Below are 15,734 nucleotides of genomic sequence, written 5' to 3' on the forward strand. Positions count from 1 at the left end.
GAGTGTTGCACACCCACTTTCCCAGTGATTAAAACTGTTAAAATGAAAAAAAGGTTGAAATAGTGGAGTGGCTGACAAACATAAGTTGAGGAGCATTTGCGTCAATTTGCCTTCTGTAATCAGTCCATGCCTTAATGTCATCCATTATAATAGTGGTTGGTTATGCCGCATCTCAACTTGTGCCTACAAAAAGTACCAGGACCCGCTACAATTCACCTACTGCCACGATATATCAACAGGAGAGGCGATCTCGCCAACGCTGCATTCTGTACTGGACCTCATGGATAATAAGAACACGTTGGTCAGGCTGTGGTTCATGGATCACAACTCAACGTTCAACACCATAATTCCCCCTAAACTTATCGTCACTCAGAGTTTCTGCTCATCCCTTCCTCGTTGCCGGACCACAAACAGTACAAATTGACAACAGTACTTCCTCCTCAATAGCCATCAATGTGAGCACCTCAAGTCGATGTACCCATTCTTCTGTTACTCTTTCTATACCCTTGACTGTGTGGCCAGACACAGCTCCAACACAATCTTTAAATTAGCCAACAACACCATTTGTTGCACGAATAACAGGTAATCTGATGAGTCAGAGTATAGGAGGAAGCTTGATCATCTGATTAAATGGTGCCAGAACAATAGGAGGGGAATGGCAAGGATCCATGAATTTGTCTTCATCGACGGGGTGACAATTTGCAACGTTTAGTTCAGTTAATATGTAGAGAAGCACGACAGAAACATTTTATCACTTTTCATAAGCCCGTGTTTAGAGTAAGTGGGAGAATAAAACTTGCATGTCTGATTCAAAGAGTCACAATAACCTTCCAAAATAAATATAGAAATTAAGCAACGGGTAATTTGTAATATGGGTGATGATATGTGTTAAGGACAGTTATCTACAATAACAATCAATGAACGAGCATGTCATTAATGCTATTCTTTACTTAACAAGTGCAAGGGTAGCAATAGCTAAAATGGATAATGGTTATTAATAAAATGTGATAGTTTTAATTTTTTTTATTGGTCCATTTGGCAGTCCACACTCCTTGAAGACCAGAACTTAAAGTATGCTGAATACAGCCAAATATATAATTACCAACCTTGTCCTTTCCCTCCCAATCTAATAAGGCATTGTGTATGTCTCAATCTTAACACTGAGCATTGTCTGCTCCTCATCTGTTTAAAATCTGTATCTGATATCCTTTCCAGCCACGATAAAAAATAGTGCCTCTGGTGAATGATTCCGATGGCCAGGTTTACATACCACACAAGGCTAAGATTCCCCAGACTCTTTAACCATAGAATATTTAATTCCAAAAAGATGGATTTTCATGAGCAATCAATTTTGTAAACACAGTGTTTGCTACTAATATGTTTACGAATATTGCACGACAAGTTGGAAGCAAATCAGCACCTGGAACATGGTCTGCAGCTGAAATTGATGGGAATAGGTGTTCCTGGGGAGCATTCCCTCTGACATCATGAACCCTTCACTGCACACAAGAAAGACTTTGGGCCACAGTTATGACATTGATTGCTTTTCGAACAGATCAGTTGTGCACTAACCTGTTTATAATTTTACCGTCATTTAAGATGATTTAGAGGAAGTTGATGAGGTGGCATTTAGATGCATGGAAAACTAGCCTTTTCACTTTATTGTGGGAAGTCTGAAGAGTGCAAATAAAATAGTAAGATTAAACGAGAACTTACCAGTTTGAAGTTTGATCTGTATTTTATGAGGAGTTACGATGAGGGATTACGTGAAGAACCCGTCCAGCACGCATGCGCGACATACTTCAAAGCAGCGGTGTGGAATCACAGAATTCACAGTAATTGAAATAAATATAGTAAAGAAAAGGAGAGCTTAGTTACCAGTTTGATCTCTATTATTGAGGGTGGGAGCGGATGGCACGTAATCCCTCATCGTAACTCCTCATAAAATACAGATCAAACTTCAAACTGGTAAGTTCTCGTTTAATCTTACTATTTTACTTCGGAGTCACGTGAGTGACTATGTGAAGATTTTAAAGCTCTGTGATTTCAAACCGTGTAACAGTTCATACTTCACTCGCTGCCGAAGTCATTCGAGGGAGGAAGTATGTTATCATAATCAACCATGAATCTGTTTGTAAAACAAAAATGGTGTTATCAACAATAAAGACAAATGCTCCCCCAGGCTTAAATTATATATTTGCAGATTCTAATGTTATTTCTGCAACCGATACAGGTTCTGCCAGCGGCGTGTTACAAAGTTTGGAACGTATGCTCCCTAGACCACCCCGCTGTAGCCAGGATGTGGTCCATAGGCACGTCCATCCTCTTAGTCACGTGGAAGCTGCCATGGTGGAATAAGATTTATACACGTTAGTATTTACTCCAGCAACTCCCAGTACCTGCTTGAGCCACTAGAGGTAGTTTAGCTCGTCACCCGACCATGAGGTTTCTCGTGACTGACCCACAAGGCTTTTTCCTCTCCCTCGGGTATTTCTTATTGTGTCAGTAGTTCATTAAGTGGGTCATGACACATAACCGTGGTTCAGGTGGGTATGCCTGGAATTCCATGACTGGACCTGATGTTCCTGGTCTGCTCTGTTTGGCCAGCCCCTGAATGGAAAATGTGACACTATCTGGTGTTATCACCATGTTGTCCAATCGCAGTAGATGGAAGAACTGGGTCTTTGTGCTGAGGTAAGGCCATCAGCATATCCATCTTCAGGGTAGGCTGTTCCACGGTGAGGGACCTGGCTGGTGATCATCCCCTAAGGTACGTCAGGACCTCACTGACTTCCCAATTTGGGTGTACCTAGTTCTGGGGAATGGGAATTGAATATACCTCTCCTGAATTTGATCACCAGTGGGTGGTACCCTTGCCCTGTTGTCGTGGTGCCTGAGTTGAGTAGGCTGACAGAGTACTTCTGGCTATATTGATGGCGCAGTAGCTGAGTCCTTCATTGTGGTGAAGGCCTGCCAGGAACTCCAGTACAGGTTTTGTTGTAGTTGAATGTGTAGTTCCTGAGTTTGAGCAGTTTCTTCCCAGGTATGTTCCCTAGTGGAAAGAAGGGGAGAACATAGAGATTAGTTCCCCCCCCCCACCTCAATACGCGGAAATGTATCCATGCCGCTGCCTTGAGTTGGTTTCATGCGACATACATTGGTACGTGGCGATTCAATTGTAATATAAGGTAATCGATATCTGGTGTCCATATTGCTTTGTAATCTCAGCAAATACTTTTGGTTTAAATGTTCGTTTACAGTATTTAGCTCACCTGATAGGTAAGTTACTGATGGTCAAACATGTTTGACGACATACGGTTACCAATTGTTAAATCAATTGTCGCATAATATCGATTTTATTCCGCCGAAGTGGTTTGGTATATGCCACCACTGTGATGTTGTTAATTTATAAACGAACATGCAAAATGGTGCACTACTGAGCAATATGCTTGCCCAACAGTAAGTAAGTTATATTTATATAGCACGTTTTATGTCAACTCGCTTATGTCAACACCAAAGTGCTTTACAAAATATAGATAATACGTTTGCATACCATAGAAAAAGGTTAACAAATAAAGAAAATGGACTCAACACATCTACACAAACGCCCCCCCCCCCCCCCCCCCCCCCCCCCCACAGCAGAATCAAATTTCCACTGTGGGGAAAGGCACCAGAATGTTACGTCTTCTTCCTCTGAAAACCCCCGAGGACGGCCCATTTGTGGCCTTGCAGCCAGTCCGATGAATATACTCAATAGAACATACTCAATATTTCTAACTAGGTTTAATGCCCAGTGTCTATAGTGATGACAACTCCAGATTAGTCCATTTGCCACCATATTCTAGGTATGGGATATAGTTTGAACACTAGTATCTCAGCTCATTGGAAAGGTACAATGTTCAGTAGCTGGTAATGCTGCTACTATCCCAATTACTTTTGCCACGTAGTTGATAGGTGGTTAAATGTTACCATAACTGATGGCATTAATGAATACCAGATAGACAATGTTGTGGATGGGGTCAACGTAGATATCTGGATAATATGACAGAGCCCAGGCTAAAATAAGTTAGTAGCTAATGCAGCCGATATAGCTATATCCAAGGATAGTCTGTCGTTAATATATAGACATGCCATGACGAAATGTTCCTTAAGTGTCAGGGCTGGTTTGAAATTCTGGAATAGCTTCGGCTCATATAAGCCAATTCAATAATAAGTCAACTCAAATCAAGTCAAGTCAAGTTTATTTGTCACATACACATGCGAGATGTGCAGTGAATGAAAAGTGGCAATGCTCGCCATGGTTGCCCCATTCAGGTAAATTGTGGTATATCCAAAATCTTATATAAAAGGGTACTGAATAGTATGCATCTTTAAGGCGATGTCTACCATAAAGTATCCTTGGAATCCATGGTAGTAGTTACAAATTCCATAAGTGGGTATACCTGGTGAAATACTCAAGTGGTTAATCAATGATGGTGCGACATTCACCATCTTGGGGTTTTTTGGTACCAAAAGCTCATATGAGATTTCTTATGACCCCTGGTATATCTTTCCCAGTAGCTAGACCCTCATGTTTCTTAGTGGGAGGGTAGACCCTTTGGGGTGCAAGCTGAACTGGCGGCAAGATATTAATTCTATTCCCCTTGAATATTTTTTTGGTATATAACTACCAAGAGTGATAGCTTCCCAACCAGGTGTGATTCCCCCCCCTCTCTGTTAGTACAAACCCTTCACCTTTATGTGATGGTAAGAACCATACTTATCTGTCTTCACTGTTGTTTGGTGGTGTGTTCATTTCTTCGGTTTCTGGTTCCTTGTCTGTGGAGATGGTGTTGTTGGGGGTGGCGCATTTTCTATGGGGCCCGCTCTGGACCCTGGCCTGAAAGGGCTTACTGGGGGTTGGCATGCGGGCCCCGAGCTTTCACCAGTACTCTTAAGTAGACGCCTACTGGTGGACGCGTAGAGGCACTGCTGTCTGGTTTTGTGTGGTGCTCATTCCAGGCCCTGGCCTCTTGATGCCGAATTTTTGGATACTTCGTCCAGTTTCTTAGGCTTGGTTTGATAACTTAGCCAGATAGCAGAATCTGTGGTTGTGAGGTCGGCGTTTTCACAGTCCTGTAAATTTTTAAAAAAGTTGAGGGCAGGTTTTATAACTTCCTGAGAAGTTGCGGAGCATCTGTGAACAGTAGGGTCAGGTGTTTTGCCATACTACTCTGCCCCTCTGGAATGCGCATGCGAAAATGATAGCCAACGTCAGGGATATCAAATGCAATTTAAGATATTTGGGTTTTTTAAAAAGCTATGCTCAATGTACCCCCCAATAATGGTGGGCACTTTGAGTAAATGCAATTTAGGGGAGGCGTGATGAAACCAGCGCCTCATGACTACTTGTCTTGGAGAGGTTTTGAAAAGAACAGGTAGTAAACTGGCCGTCAGTTGAGACTGAAAAGGCCATCTCGCTAGTGGTGGAGCCACATAGCGGCCACACCCAGCAGCTCTTCCTGATCCTGTACCTCAAGCATACTCCTGATATTCTTCAGCCAGTGACCCCTCTTCTTGACCAGCCCAGCCCTGGTCGCCATCGATTCCTCGACAAGGGAGATGGCCAGTGCTGTAGGCACTGGAGTGGGAGTGTTATGCTCCCTTGGCGGACTTGCCCCTGCTCCTGAGGCAAGTCTCGCTGGAGTTTTTGGCTCCATGACCTTACTCTGGCTTGGAGAACAGACACTTACTTGTTCTCGTTTGAAGTGCCGATTCCATCTTCTGTATCTGTCTCCAGCCCGAGGTTTGGTTGCTGGCTTTGCTGATTGAGGCTGTCTGCCGTTTCCGGGCAGCATTTCAGCGGTTCTCTGGCGGCGAGTCTCCTTGTCGGGAGATGCAGGGGTTACTGGCCGGTTTTGAATTTCCCTCCAGTCCGCTGCTGTTGGTCAGACAGCTGTTTAGCGGACTGGGCATCGCCGCAGTACCCGTGTCTGTGGACCGCAGCGTGTGCGGTCCCGCCTCTCCCCCCTCCACTGACGGGACGTTCCTTCCCTGGAGTCGATCGGGGGCCGCTTCCCTCTGTGCTGCTTTGCTGTCTCCAGTTCCCCTGGAGCAACAAAGAGAGGCAAAGTCGCGAGTTTAACCTGTAGGTAACCTGTAAGTAAGTTCCTTCAGGCTTGTAGCGGGAGTGCCTGTGCTCCCGTTCGTCGCTGTTGCACTGCGTGAACGCAATGTCGCGCATGCGTGCTGGACGGGTTCTTCACGTAGTCACTCACGTGACTCCGAAGTAAAATTCAAATTAGGCCTTCAGTAAGGTAAAATGGAAGTATCAATTTTAAAGCCATTATGGGCTCCGTCCTTGGTAATCTGTTGCCGGCCCTGCTTTGTTCTAGCCTTTTTCTTACCTCCAGTTCCCTCCCCTCTACTTTCAGTCTGAAGAAGGGTCCTGACCCGAAATGTCATCCATCCTTTTTCTCCAGAGATGCTTCCTGGCCAACTGAGTTACTCCAGCACTTTGTCTATCATCAATTTTACAGTAAAATTTAAATTTGCACTGAATATTCAAATGTTGTGCCAACATTTCAAAAGATAATTATGATTTATAGTTAAATATTGATGCAGATTCAGTTATTTGATTTAAATTGTTAGTTTCATTTGGTGTGTGAAATGTCTTCAAGGTGCCTAGGTACTAAAGAATTTATCTCAACAGTAACACAGAAAAAACATGACATTTTCATGAAATATTTCTCTTTCATTGCTTAAACTCATAATTTTATAATATTGCTGTGCAGATTGTATTTGAGAACTAAGAAATCCATCTAATTTCATTGACCATACTTGCAGCGATTAGATTATTTATTGTCTTGCCATTCATTTCTTCCATTTGATTTAGTGGAATAGTAATTGCAGAGAGCTGGAATGCAATACAATTGATATTTTAAAAACAAAAGCTCTAGATACAATAAGATTAATAATGACAACCACATAACATGTAACTTTTTGAAAGCACGAGCAACATTTGATTAGTAAACTTGTTTTATAATTTTTTGAAATAAGTCTGTTTAGTTTTTAGTTTAGTTTATAGAATTTCTTCTTCTTCTTTCGTGTGGCGTGCACAGCCTAAAGTTGGTGGACAACTTGTTCTATTTGATCTTCCGTTTGTGCACGTCGAGTTAATTGCATTAGTCGAAACGGGGCGGACCACGTGAAGGTTGCAATCTTCTACCCCAGTTTATAGATACAGCGCAGAAATAGGCCCTTCGATCCAAAGACTCCGTGGCGACTGGCGATTCCTGCACACTAATATTATCCTACACACACTAGGGACAATTTACAATTTAACCAAGCCATCAACCTACAAACCTGTACGTCTTTAGAGTGTGGGAGGAAACCGGAGCTCCCGGGGAAAACCCATGCAAGTCACGGGTAGAACGTACAAACTCCGTACAGACAAGCACTCATAGTCAGAATTGAACCCGGGTCTCTGGTGCTGTAAGGCAGCAACTCTACCACTGTGCCACTGTGCCGCCCATATTAGTAAGTTAAACCATGGTAAATTTGATTGAACATCTGTTCATCTCATGGATTATTTGAATGATCTTTTTTATCCTAAAATGTGAATCTACTGTTTCTTTGCAACTGGGATTAAATAATTATATGCACACACATGTATGTGACCTTCCTTTCTTTCAGCAGTCCTATCAGCATAAATGCATAACTACACTCGTAAGCCTGTCCAGTGTGGCGGGCACTGGTTGCATTTCCCATCTCGCAGCAAGTGAAATTGACTTGTAATTGGCAGACAGATTGTGGGAAAATAGCCCAGCAGGAAAATTGAAGAGTTCACCATTTTACCATCATGTATAAATCCATTATGCCTTCAAGGCAACTGAAAAAGTTAGGTAACCGAGATTTAGTCGATCTAATTTAATTCTCGTATTCCTGAGGGGAATATGGCATTCGTCACCTTGGTTATTTGATTATTTATTATGGTGTTCATGATGGCTTGCAGTCTCGTTGAAGTTACAAGCCTGTTTCGCCATTCTTCAATATGAGATAGTGAAATCTGCTGTGGCTGGCCATGGTCGTAGAGGATTTTTCAACGCCAATTGGAAGTGGACATTATTTCCTCGTATTTTTTTCAATACATTTAATACAGCTATACCCTATGAGTGCCACTCAACCGTACAAAATCAAGTTAATTGCTACTTTTCTTTTCTGAAAACTTCAGGTTGAATCTCTATCATGGCACTCCAAGAGCATTGCTGCATCCAGTGTCGGAGGACTCTACGGAGAGTAAGTCAAACTTTTTTTTGCTCGTGCAGGATGCTTTCTTCATACGTATATTCAAATCAATGGATATGGGGAGAAAGCAGGAAAGGGGTAGTGATTTAGGATGATCAGCCATGATCTTATTGAATGGCGGTGCTGGCTCGAAGGGCAGAATGGCCTTCTCCTGCACCTATTTTCTATGTTTCTAAATGTGCAGACTGAGGTATAAATTACTAGACTTATAATCATAATATACAGGCATTTAGTTTATTTGAAAGATCTGACACACAAAGGGATGATGGTGCAGATATTTCCCCTCGCCATTCTCTGAGCTGCCATGTTGCCTAAGAAGTGTGCCTTTAACTTGGATTCCATTGTGTCTGGTCTCCATGTATCTCTGGAAGAGCTGGATAGGCTGTGGCACGGCTTCTACCGCTCCAGCATCCCGAATGTCACAGCGACTTACCTCAAGGAGCCTGATACTGACCTATAACATCTCTTAAAGGGACAATTAATGCCGAAATAAATATATTAATTTGAAAATGAAAGCATCTTACAGTCACCAATTTAGCTTGTGATAAGTATTTTAATTAATGATATGAACCCTGTGGAAATTTGGAGCTGGAATTTTACTAGACAATCTACAATCATAATATTTTTCACAAGCGTGAGAAAGAATCATGTCTTTAGTCTGGTGTTATTCCATTTGTAATAGGATATTGATAAATAATGTGTATCATTGCCTATTCATTACTTCTGTTCAATACAGCTATTCATGTAGTTTTATAGCATGCCTTATAAAGTATTCCAACCCAAAATTATTATCTGCATTCCACTTCAATCTTTTGGGAAATATATAGAGCTTCATCTGTTTTCATATACTGATCTTCCAAGGTTTAATATAGTTGTTTCTCCATAATTTAGTCACTGGCAATGATTGTTCAATGATTGTTTTCTGTGTGTCAACATTACAATGAGAGGGCTCAAAATGCCAGAGTAACTCTGTGGGTCAGGCAGCATCCATGGAGAACGTGGATAGGTGACGTTTCAGCTCGGGACCCTTCTTCAGACGTCTTCATCCATGTTCTCCAGGGATGCTGCCAGACCTGCTGAGTTACTCCAATATTTTATGTCGTTTCTTTGTCAACCAACATCTGCAGTTCCATGTTTCATCATTGCAATGTGTGTTACAACTGGAAGAGAGCTAACACAGGGTTTGCACAGGATTCTTGTGTGTGAAAGTGTTTTTAAAAAATAAAAAAATGAAAACATTTAAATGTAAGGATGATGTCATGGATGATGCCAAAATTGTCTACTTGGTTAAAAGTAGTGAGGAAAGCGTCAGTCTGCAGGATGATATAAATGGTCTGGCCATTTGAAGAGAAAAGTGGCAAATCAAATCTAACCTGAAAGAGTCTGAGGAAATGTGCTTGGGGAGATGCAACAAGGCAAAGGGATATACGTTCAACATGAGGACTAAATATTGTGGAGAAACAGAAGGATGCGGGAGTGCACTTCCAGAGTTTCCGAAAGGTAGCAGATCCGGTCGATAACGTGGTTAAAAAGCCACGTGGGTGATATTACTAATTGGGTATAGAATATATAAGCATAGAGGTTAAGGTAGTGCACGAGTGTGGCCACAGTTTGGAGAAGATTCAGAGGAGAGTTATGTTGATATTGTTGAACATATTTACTAACAAAGAATGAATAAACTTTGGTTCTTTTCTTTGGAGAAGGTGGAGGAGAGACAATTGAGAAATAAAAATATAAAGATAGGAGGCACCTCTTTCTATTTCTCTTCACGGAGAAATTAAAAAAAAAATGGAGATCAAAGATTTAGTAATTGTGGATTAAAAGATTAAAGAGAATATTTCCAGGCAGAGATTATTGTGTGGGGAATCACTGGCTGAAATTTGTTATGCTCTAACTTATTCCTCTGATCTCCTCTAAATCTCCTGACCCATGCCTTATGTACACTGGTTGTACTTGCTTGGGTGATGATCCTAATATATTTTCTTTTCTTCTTCGTATTGATGTTTCTGTTCTGTCAAGAATAATTTTTCCAATGCTAGATTTGACATAATTTCAGCAGTTGATTTCCCATCTGATGTGGTATTTAATGGTGTAGATGCCATTCATTACGGTAATTATAATATTAGTAGGTCTAGGCTATTGACACTACTAATTGAATAAGCTACGTGGGCTGACTGCAGGCAAAATGTGTCATCCATCTCAATAACACCCAGGAGCACTTTAGTGTCTCTTAGTTCCGCAGCAATTATTACTGAATTTTAAAACACATAAACATAACATTCATTGGTGGCCAGGGGGAATCATAAAATCACAAAAAAAAATATTGATTGATGAAAGAGTTGAGTGGAGCACCAATGAATTTTGGAAAATGGATCTGAACAGACATGAGGCAACTGAATTATACGTGAAAGGAATTAAATGTTTTTAATTTCAGCAAATTGTTATAGATTAACTTTAGTCGTGGTTAGAATGATTAGGTTTCTTAATTAGTACGGGTGTCAGGGGTTATGGGGAGATGGCAGGAGAAAGGGGTTTGAGAGAGAAATATAGATCAGTCGTGATTGAATGGCAGAGTAGACTTGATGGGCCGAATGGCCTAATTCTGCTCCTATAACTTACAAACTTATGAATGCATATGGAGATTTGGTGTAGGCAAATTTGCTGTAACTGTGTAACTATATCCCACAGTTAAAGATGGTAGCTTTGTGGCCTCTTCATTCCTTTAGCATTAAATCTAATTGTCCACGACATTGCCATTCCATGTCTGGGCTAAGCCCTGGACTTGACCACACCACCTCATGTATTTCCAGTGCTGATGTGGACTTGAGCCGACAGCAGTAATCTTTTCATGGAATCCACTGAGGCACCATGAGCTTTCGGAGGTCTCCCACTGAAACTGGTGCAGGTAGAGTGCCCTATTATTCAAAACAATGGGAGATGTTGGTGAGTGAGAAATAATGATATTATCTAAGTTAGTTTGAATGTTTTGAACAATTAGCCACAGTGATAATAGAGGCCTGGGCCATCACTCGCTGTAGTCCTCTGAGTACAGGAGGCTCTCTGCACTGAGACCGCATCTGTGTGCCATTCATCCTTGCTGAAGTGTTGGGACCTTGAAAGAAGTGCAAGAGGCCAATGATTACAGAGCAATGGAAAATCTGCCTTGATGTCCTCGGTCAGACACAAAAAGCTGGAATAACTCAGCAGTTCAGGCAGCGTTTGTGGAGAAAAAGAATAGGTGACGTTTTGGGTTGACCCTTCTTCAGACTGAGAGTCAGGGGAAAGGGGAACGAGAGATATAGATGGTACTTAGGGCAAATGAATGGAAGATATGCAAAATCAAGGACAGGTGGAGCCCACAATGGTCTGTTGTCGGCTGTGGGATTCCTCCCTACACATGATGCCCTTGGAATTGTGAGTAAAATTGTGACAATTGATGTGCATTGTATGTAGGACAATTTGTCTTTATAGAGATTTGATCAAGCACGTCTTTAAAGTAAAAAGTGACACTTCCAGCTGTTTTTTCCAGCTTGAATATCTACAACTTGCAGTTAAGGACCCATGATAAGGAGTTGGGCACTTGGACTTGAGGCATGGAAAAAAATCTTGTACGATTCTGTACCCCAGCTTAGCTGTTGAGTATTTAGAAGATAATCCGGTGGGCGGCGCGACTCACGTCGCAGCGGCCTCTGCAGTCCGTCTGTCTTTTTATTATTTTTTGTCTCGTTTGAATGTAGTTTTTATTATTTGTTTTGTGTATGTGTGTGGGTATGTGTGTGGGAGCGGGGGGCGGGGGGTGGGGGAAACTTTAAAAAATCTATCCCCTGCACGGAGAACCCGACCTTTTCTCTGTCGGGTCTCCGTTGTCGTTGGGGCCTAGCACCGTGGAGAGGCCTCCAGCAGGAACGACCTGGGGCTCCAGTCACGGAGCTGCGGACCTACTCACCATCATGGAGCTGGCCGAGTTCGGAGCGGGAGGAGCGGTGGTGGCGCGCTGCTGCGACCCGACCCCAGAGATTAATGGCCATTACCATCGCCTGCCGGGGGCTTTGACTCTGACATCGGAGGGGAATGGGGAGTGCAGGGGAGAGATAAGTCTTTGCCTTCCATCACAGCGAGGAGGAGATGCGCTGTGATGGATGTTTGTGTAAATTGTGTTGTGTCTTGGTTCTTTTTTGTGTGTATGACTGTAGAAACAACATTTCGTTTGAACCTCATTGGGGTTCAAATGACAAATAAATTGTATTGTATTGTATTGTATAGATGGGGGTGTAAGGAGTGTCCTGCCCTGAAGGCATTGCATGAGCCATTGAATGTAACCAGCTTAAGAGGCTCTCTGACTTAATCCTGCTTTTCCTGATGTTCATGTTACAATCTTCATGGATGCCAACAGAAAGAACTAGAGGACTCCTATTCAAGTAAAGTTTTAGTATACTTAAAGATTTATTTGTGTCTTTTAGGAAAACAGAGTTAAAAAGCAGCTTTGGTAATAGTACGGTGCTGCAGGATAAATTTTGCAGGAGAAAAGTGCACAATAATATTTCATAAGATTTCTATTGGTATTGCTTTACCAGCCTTAATTAATTGTTTCCATTTCAGTTTAGAATATTAAGTGTATTCTATACCAGTGGTCACTGGATGAAGCATAAGGCCATTCAGTTTATTAAGGTCACTCAGTTTATTTCATACATTAAGTTGGTATAGCTGGGTAAAATCAGACACATGCAGCCGATCTGATCATTTCCTGCTCTTCCATTCACGTCCATCGTGTATTACTAGAGTCTTGGAGGCTATCTACTCAGTTTTCTATTTTTGGCAATGGGATAGTTTTAGTTTTGGAGATACAGAGCAGAAACAAGCCCAATGGCCCACTGAGTCCGTGCCGACCAGCGACCCCCACACACTAACACTATCCTACACACACTAGGGACAATTTACATTTACACCAAGCCAATTATCCTGCAAACCTGTACACTTTGGAGTGTGGGAGGAAACCGAAGATCTCGGAGAAAATCCACGCAGGTCACGGCGAGAATGCACAAACTCCGTACAGACAGCACCCGAACCCAGCTCTCTGGCGCCTAAATCGTCATGTTTACTTTACTAAACGTCACTAATGCAGGGGAGATCTTTCTCTGCCAGAATCTGCAATGTTTCCACCAGGTGGCAGCATGTTTGTTCAAATCTAATAAAACTAAGTTATGGATGAGACTTTCTCCAGCTCAAATTTCCTCTTTGGCTACTTAGGATTTTGTTTTTATTTCCCTTTCTCTGAATTGCGGAACAAAGTTAGGTTGTGAATACCTTCCAGTTTAAATATAAGAAACTGCTCTTCCAGTTTTTATTTTACGAAGGAAAATAAAATTGCTCACTAACTTGCCGTTGAAGCATAAAGAATGTCTTAGATTTATTTTACTATGGCAGATGCATTAACCAGTTTTTTTATTAACTGGGCATATCAAATTAATTTTTATGAAGCGTTAAAAAGAAACATAAAAATGTATTACTGTAAGTTACCTTGTGTGTTGCTACTTCCTTAATGAAAGTATGTATAATGTGGAGAAGGAACGCAATGGAAAATACACCTATTTGGTGTGGAATTGTTGGCATTCAGCTCTTTTGAATGCAGATACTTCCAATGTGTTACCAGGCTCTGCTAGAAGTTGTGATGCTGTACCCTGACATTTGCAAAATTCTCTACCATTTGTATTTGGGAATGTCCCTGCTGAACCTTTCTGAACCATGAGCTCATTCATTTTTTTGGTGAGGAAGTCAATGGTGAAATTATTTTCTTTTAAATAATTGCATTGCTTTAAGAACACTCATTAAATAATTATAATATTATATCTATTAACCTTTCCATTATTTTTTTAATAAATTTGGCAAGTATTTAATTTTTAGTACCTTTTGATTGTTTCTGATGTCAGGTACATTTTGGTGCATTTAGAGTTTGTTGCTACTTTGACGGCTGGTCAAATGTGCTTGTCAAAGCTATTCTCAGCCTTTTTGCTGGCAGGACAAATTCTGACCTGCCACGTGACAGCATTGAATTAGGCAAGACCCTGCCTCAGTGTCTCACCATCCTGGATGTTGATGTCAACAGAAAGGCAACAGAAGGTGGGGACGGGATGTGGGGGGAGGGGAAGAAATGGTAGTGGTGTCAGCTGGAAGTAACTTTTTCCATATGTCGACGACAAGTATAGGCAGGTTATCGCTGGCAGCGATGTCACTGACAGTAATGACAGGGCCAGTTGGACATTGTCATCATGATTTCTTAAAAACTTCAAAGCATCATTATCTTGACTAGGAAATAAGTTGGCTTAGCTGACTGAGATTTATAAGGCAGTATTATATTTTTTAGACTGCGGTTATTACTATGAACAAGCTGCATTTTTCATGCACTTTATATTGATCATTGGAATTGTCCTATTTGAATCCTCCTAATTGTTTCCTGACGAGCAGTAGAAGAGATGATGTGTCGGAAAATTTAATTTCAATTATCTGAATATTTTATAGTTAGATATGAAATAGTTATGACAATATGATTCCAAACTTTTCAAACATTTGTTTAACATGATTACTATATCCTGTGAATATCTGATTTGGGAATTGGTCACTCAGGCCATCAATCTTACTGTGCCATTTAATATTATCAATCCCAATCTGCTTTCAATTCAACATTGCATTGTCATCTTTTGCCCTTTGTTTATCAAGAATCTATCTACTTATGTCTTAACAATATTCCAAGACTCTACTTTCACTACTTAAAGAAAAATTCCAAAGAGTCATGATGCTGAGAGAAAAAAAAACTTTAACTCTGACTTAAGTAAACAAGCCCTTATTTTTAAGCAATGTTGCCTAGTTTTAGATTCGCCCATAAGAGGAAACATCTTCTCCTGAGCCACCCTGTTAAGATTCCTCAGGAATATTTTGAGAGAATGTAAAGTATCTGTGAACATGCACTTACTGCACTCTCTGTGTACCTCTCTTTCCAAAGAGTGAAGTTGAATGTTCTAATAACTGTCCTAGCTCTTTCCAGACTCGTGCTGGGATCTGGTTCCTCCATTATTAATTGAACTCTGGTCCTTCAACAACCTTCAATTGTGAAGGCATTGTTAAATACCTCATCCTCGCTGTAAGATTACAGGTGTGCTCTTGCTAGAATGGATCATTGAATAGCAAAAAGGAGAAATAAGAATTGGGTATTTTTTCTTCTCCTTTGCAAACCCTGGCTATCTTGGTCCAATGTAATTCCCACACTACTGCCTCTGGTTGATAGCAGTTACATATAAATTAAATGTTATGATCTTCAGACCCACATTGAGCAATGAATTTACCCAAACGCCCATAGGGGTACTCACTCATTGACTAGCTTGCATGGTGATAAGGTTTACTTGACCAAAAATGAAATTACAAATGCTGGAGATGTGCCATGGAACTAATCTGAT

At 41.2% G+C, this 15,734-nt stretch overlaps 1 protein-coding gene across 3 annotated transcripts in view; it reads left to right on the forward strand.

Annotated features, from left to right (window-relative positions):
• The window catches only part of nphp4 (nephrocystin 4), a 204,821-nt gene that overhangs the window by 39,840 nt on the left and 149,247 nt on the right, over positions 1-15,734 (forward strand). For 2 of the 3 annotated variants that reach the window (XM_033048072.1, XM_033048073.1), the window contains exon 4: positions 8,213-8,277. The exons of the other annotated variant lie outside the window; for it this stretch is intronic. In XM_033048072.1, the coding sequence (XP_032903963.1) occupies positions 8,213-8,277 (65 nt within the window). The remainder of the gene's footprint in view (positions 1-8,212; positions 8,278-15,734) is intronic. 3 annotated transcript variants of the gene reach the window in all.

The sequence above is a fragment of the Amblyraja radiata genome, chromosome 31 (genome assembly GCF_010909765.2).
Source record: "Amblyraja radiata isolate CabotCenter1 chromosome 31, sAmbRad1.1.pri, whole genome shotgun sequence".
NCBI classification, from domain to species: domain Eukaryota; kingdom Metazoa; phylum Chordata; class Chondrichthyes; order Rajiformes; family Rajidae; genus Amblyraja; species Amblyraja radiata.